The 6515-nt window shown below is 33.8% G+C and overlaps 1 protein-coding gene and 1 pseudogene across 1 annotated transcript; both read left to right on the forward strand.

The window, feature by feature from the left end:
• The first annotated feature begins 2645 nt into the window (after window positions 1–2645).
• LOC149254209 (uncharacterized) lies at window positions 2646–3798 on the forward strand. The gene is made up of 3 exons (XM_089454723.1): window positions 2646–2881; window positions 2974–3417; window positions 3528–3798. The coding sequence occupies exons 1-3, from the start codon at window positions 2646–2648 to the stop codon at window positions 3796–3798; spliced, it is 951 nt and encodes a 316-aa protein (XP_089310849.1).
• Window positions 3799–4908: 1110 nt separating this feature from the next.
• On the forward strand, window positions 4909–5454 carry LOC149254210 (BTB/POZ domain-containing protein POB1 pseudogene; annotated as a pseudogene).
• Window positions 5455–6515: the final 1061 nt, after the last annotated feature.

The following is a 6515-nucleotide window of genomic DNA, read 5'->3' on the forward strand; positions in this document are numbered from 1 at the left end:
TTTATTATTATTATATTTAATTATTAAAAATAATTAAAATAATATATATATATATATATAAATAATTTGAATGGTTAAATTTGAACTAATTTAAATCTAAGTTTATAGAGCATTTAAAGAATTAAGTTTAAAGTTAATTTTTAATTATTATTATATATAATTATTATTTTTTAATTTAATTTAAAGTTATAATATATTACGACATGGTATTTATTTTGTAGAGTGTTTTGGTCAAACAATAAATTAAATATTTTAAAGAATTTTTTAGAATTTAGAATTTATTTATATATATTTTTTGTTTGCTAGTTTATGTTTAGAATTTATTTATATATATTTTTTGTTTGTTAGTTTATGTGAGTTTTGAGATGACTTGACAAGATTAACTTATGGTTTGATTAGTCACATTTTTAGGGCTGGATTTTTGTCCACTAAATTTGGAACTAGTGATCCTTACACTACGTGGAACTAAAGTCTTAGTATGACACCCTTTATTTATATACTTAAAAATGTATTTTAAATAATGAAAAATAGATGGTGATGGAGTGTATTGTTAAGTCACTCCGTAATATGAAGGTGTACTGTTAAGTCACTCCATGATGTAAAGGTGTATTGTTAAGTCACTCCATAACGTGAAGATTCACCAGTTAAAAATTCTAAAAGTAAAAATAAAATCATCTTTAAAAACTAATGTGACTCAAATAAGATTTCTCAAATAAAAATATAAACTTATAATCAAAACACAAATAACTTAATAAACAAAAAGTACAATAATATTACCATTTATTATATCACCAAATTTTAATAAAAAATAAAATTTTAAAATAAAAATTAAATAACATGCCAAGGATCGTGAATCGTGAATGTACCAAAAAAAAATAAAAAAAAAAATTTAAACGATCAACACTTAAAATGATTATTATAATGGATGCTTTCAAATTTAAACGAGCAACCATTCAAATGATCATTGCAGTGGGCTCTCACTATGAATATCTATCAATATTTATCAGTGAATACTTTTACTGTGAATGCCTCCATTGTGAATCTCTATCATTTTTTTTAAACTAGACTTAGTCCAGATAAGGACCAGCCCATTTATTTAATGAAAAAACATTTATCAAATTAGTAGATGCTCTCACTGTGAAAGCTAGAGACTTACATTTAATTTAAGTTGTGATTGTGAGAGTCTTATTAATATTCTGGCAACTTCTACGTACCTGGAATTTCCATCAGAAAAATATCCTGAAGGCCATATAATTTTTTTTGATATTCTATTGGAATATTAGATTTTAGGAAGTCAACGAATTGGCATGAGATTAAAGGAGACTCTCATTGCTTAGTGATAAGCGATTAATATGCGGAGTAGTATATGTCTAAAGATTTGCGTATTTATGGTAATATTGGTTGTTTTGATATTAGAAAAGTTTTGAAATATCAGTAATTAATAGTGAGGACAGAGTGTTTTTATTATATTGATTTAAGTTTTCATATTTAAATTTTAAATGAAATTATGATTTTTATTGTTTAAAATATGTTTTTATTATATAAATAGATTTAATATCCTAATAAAATTTTAGACATTGGAAATCTGTAAATTAAACAACTTAAATTTATATAATTTTTAAAATTTTCATTAAATTTCATGCAAAAATTTATCTTTACAATATTTAACCAAAAGTCATTTTCTTTATTATTTATTAGGTTAAATATAATTGTATTTTAAATATTTTTTAATTATTCAAAATAATAATAAGAAATATAATTAGGCCGATAGGCCTTCCTTTGAAACAGACTTTCGTCGTCCTATTTACTCTGCTCCGTTCGATCAAATTAGACCCCCTTTCAACCATTGATTTAAAGAGTGGTTTCTGCAGCCGATTTTACAGTAGGTGGTTACCCATTTTACGCCGTACTCTGCTGCGTTCGATCAAATTAGACCCACTTTCAACCATTGATTTAAAGAGTGGTTTCTGCAGCCGATTTTACAGTCGGTGGTTACCCATTTTACGCCGGAGTTCCAGGACAGCACTTGCGTGCAGCACAATCCCAAGTCCAGGTGCACGCACCTGTCTGAACAAACTCCTCCCTCTACATTCGATAGGGTTTAGAGGTTAGTAGGTTAGTATAGCGGCGTGTATATATTCGCGCAGAAATCCAACTGCTCCTTTTTCTATAGCAACACGGCAAGAGCCGAGAGCAATTCGATTTGGGTCTGTTCTCAGCCTGCAATTCTTGAGGGGGGTCAAAATTTCTCAGAGCTCACGCGCTTTGTTAATGGATTCTCAGTCCAATTCTCAATGCAAGTTCAACGCATCTTCTTCATCTTTGTACATCAAATCCTTCAGACAAAAGCAAAATCGACAACAGCAATCCAGCGACTCTGTTTTTCTGAAATCCTGCGCGTGGTTTCGGGAGCTCTGGAAGTACAGACGGGTGGCTTTGAGAGTTCTTTAGCCAGGTACGACATTGAAATTCTGTGCATAAGATCCTCATTAATGAATGATCTGTTTCCCTTTATCTTTAGCCGAAGGAGTAAACAGTAGACCCCCTTTGTAATCCTGCTTTGGACGGAAACCCAAAGGGTTTCGATCCCATGATCTCCTTATACAGACCCAACAATACTTTTCTCGGCAGGTAAGTGCTCCATGATGGGCACCAGTGGTGCTCCCAAGAGGTCCATCCGACCACCGCGGCAAAGGGTTAAGGTTCCAGGATGGGCTTCCTTTGATGCCCAACAGCGGGGTGGGGTTCCTAAGGCTGACGTGGTCCCTTTCCCACCTTTTCCTCCAACCTCGTCCTCTTCTAATCATCTCCAGAGAAAGCCAAGTCAGGGTTCTGTTATGGACAAGAATTATCTGAAAGATAGAATGATGTCTCGGCTGTGGTGCGGCACGAAAATATTTCCTTTATGTCTCCAAATTCTAGAGGCAAACCCTGGAAAGGATTTTCTCAATTAATAGAAAAAGTTGCTGTTAGGCCAGAGAAATTGATTGATCCTTATCCTAATACAACCCTGGCTAGCACTGCTATGCTGCAGGGCGTGACAGATGATGCAAATCAGAAAAAGGTTGCAGTAGAGAAACTGAAGGCCTTGTATGGTTGGGCTGATGAGACCCTGATAGAGGATGTTTTAGTGGCTGTTAATTATGAGCTTGAACAAGCCTCTGCTTCCCTGGAGTCTATGGTTGTGATGACGTTGCCGGAGAATTCAAATCCCTCTGATGCATCTGAAGCTGTTGAGAATTCTCTACCTGATCAGAGTTCTGAAGGAGGTGGCCCTCTATTGCCTGAGTCCTTGGGTTTTGAAAATTTACATGTGACAGTTTCAATAGGACACATGCCAACTGCTACCCCTGAGCCAGAATGGGAGGAAGATGATGTATATTTGAAACATCGAAAGGAAGCATTGCGGATGCTCAGGTATATTTTGCCAGCCTATTTCCATGAAGTCCATTGAATTTTTTTAAGGTGATCATTACTGATAATTGGGAAGGCATGAACATATATTATCATCGCTTGTTTTCAAGCAGGGCTGCAAATCGACATTCAAGGGAAGCTGAAAGAGCTTATTTGCGAGGCGATCACAGCACTGCTAGGAATATTTCTCTAAAATCAAAAGAGGAACATTTGGCTGCAGATAAACTAAATGCTAAGGCAGCTGCAGAAATTCTTCAACTTAGAAATGAAAAACATAAGGACATTTGGAAGTTAGATCTACATGGGCTTCATGCAGCAGAAGCGGTGCAGGCCTTAGAATTGCGATTGGAAATGATTGAATACCATACTTCTGTCCCAGTTTAAGCTTTTCACAGATGACAAGCTGGAACTAGAGAATCGACATCTCACTTTTCATATACGTTGTTCATGTATGTTCAATCGTACTTGCCAAAACTATTATACAATTTGGAATACGGTTTTAAATTGGTTCTTCAGATTAGGTTTCAATTTAGTCTCTGAAGAATTGTTGTGGTGTTGTATTTAAAATTGCAGAGGAAGAGGCTTTCATGAATGTATTGAGGTTTATGCATCAGGGAACACTTCAACTGCCTTGTACTGCTGAGGTGTTGGATGTGTTGATTCTTGCGCTCAAGATGGATGTCACAAGATGTGTTGATTATTGCCTCAGGGAGTTGCAGTCATCAATGACAACAGACTCCACATTGCATTATTTACAGCTCCCACAAAATATGCTTACAAATCACAGAGTGCAGTCATTAAAAGAGTCTGCAGAGAAGTTTCTTGTCGAACATTTAGGTTATGTTGAAAAGTAAGTTTCTTATTACAATGTTTTTTAATTTTTTTTCTAAGAAGTATCATCAGGATTAGGTTATATGAAAAGTAAGTTGCCTTTGACTTTCTAATTTCTCCTGACTTCTAGATTTGGGACTCTTTTCTGTTTGTAATTTTATACCTACTGTCATATGAAGAATTAACTATTTTATTTTTCTTATTACATAACACAATTTGTTAATAGAATTAGAGAGAAGCTATAAAATTTTTGATATAGTTTATTTATAATTTTTTTGATATAGTTTATTAATATTGTTTTATAGAATAGAATAGATGATTTAATTGGTTATTTAAGTTTTTCAGAAAATATCAATTTAACTTTTGTTAAAAAGAAAGTATTTTTTGTCACTAGATTTTTTCTAGAAAAAACTTTTATGCACAAATTCCGTGCAAATAATAGTAAATTTATTATATAACTTTTAAAAAATAAATACTATAAAATAAGATTAATTTCAAATTTGGCTAAAATTATCTTTATCCAAATTTTACAGAATTCTGAAAATTCTGAAGAGAATATATATATATGAAACAAAATTTGCATTGCTGATATGACTCTCTCGTGGAAGATTTCTCATTCATCCCTGATGTACTTCAAACTAATCAATCTGTTATGTCCTGATCATGATTTTCAGGCATTTTGAAGAGCTTTTGGATCTTCCTTTGGCCAGCATCGAGGTTGTGCTGTCAAGTGATGAATTGAGAGTTCAATCAGAAGATGCATTGTATGATTTTGTCATAAGTTGGGCCAGAAAGCATTATCCAAGTCCTGAACAAAGGAGAGAAATCTTGGGCAGTAACCTTTGCAAACTGATACGTTTTCCAAACATGACCACTCCCAAACTGAAAGATGTTCTTTCTTGCGATGACTTGGATAATGTGTGTGCATCAAAGGTAGTGTCAGAAGCACTTCTTTTGAAGGCAGATGCACCCCACAAAATATTGAATGAAAGGGTGTACCAGCATTTCCCTATTACAGTGGTGGAGTTTGATGACCCTATCAAGGAATGCATGGTGTTTTGGTACATAACCAAAGATTCCTGTTCTCGGTTCTCTCCTGATGATGAGCGGCTGTATTCTCTACCTTTCTTGTTCTGTGGCGCAAATACAATCTGCAAAACTGTAGGAGGTAACGTTCTGATAATGTCTCAGAATCTCAATTGTATCTGAGACCAATGCATTACAAGAAATACTTAAAACGTTTAATTGAAATCATTCCATAATTTACTGATGTTACTTGCAGTTTGTACAAGTTGTCATTTTTTCAACAACACAAGATAAATTTCATTCATTTATGGGTTTCTGTTGGTGATATGCCATGCCGGAGTTCGCAGCTGGATGATGTATGTGATGGTTAACCCATTTGGGAATTAGGTTTCTGCATATCTTTATGGGTAAACTATCTTTTTAATTTATTCTTTTCATCATATATATGACTCACATGAAAATTAAATGGCATCTACTTGGCTTGGCAGTTACAAGTGAGCCTTCCAGTCCTCTTGTAATTCTGCATGCATGAGGTCTCATTGTATTACTATTTACTATGTTTGTTCTGTTGTATCAGTTTATTTAGTGGGACGTATCTCCTTTTTTTCATGTTGAGCTTCACGCTGTAGCTAATTTCAAGGAAACTGGCATGACACTGATCATGCTAATCAAGCAAAAAGCTACAACTATGAAAAATGATCCCAAGCAAAAAGCTACAACTATGAAAAATGATCCCATTTAAATTAGCTGGTGGTTGGAAATTCTTTGAACTCGAGGAGTGATGTACAAGAATCCACAGTAAGTCAGAAGAAAATGCTCCGTAAGAAAGTGCAAACGCAACTCTTAGAAAATGCCAAAGTTCAATCTAAGATAACATGAAATGAAGTAAAAAATGATACATAATAGGATAGCCACAATGAAGTTTAGTATTGTTATACACATGGACATTAACTAAGGAAAAAAAGGCTGACCATATTTATTGAAAAACAGAATAATACATAATATCAAGTCTTTCTCACCATCTCTTCTCTATTTCAGTGAAAGTAATATGTGAAAACCCATCAATCTCTGATGTAAGTTTCATGTCTGTTAAGCAAGTCACATGATGGTTGTTTTGTAGTTTTTCTCTATGTTAGGACAGCTTGATCATTTTCATGAGAAATGCAAGGGTGTCACTCTTCTTAGACACTGGTACCACTATCCAATTAGGAGAACTTTAGAGGTTGTAGACAATTATACGAGAG

This window comes from Pinus tabuliformis, chromosome 7 (genome assembly GCF_031772625.1).
Source record: "Pinus tabuliformis cultivar Carrire ecotype Pingquan chromosome 7, CPIR1, whole genome shotgun sequence".
In the NCBI taxonomy this organism is placed as follows: domain Eukaryota; kingdom Viridiplantae; phylum Streptophyta; class Pinopsida; order Pinales; family Pinaceae; genus Pinus; species Pinus tabuliformis.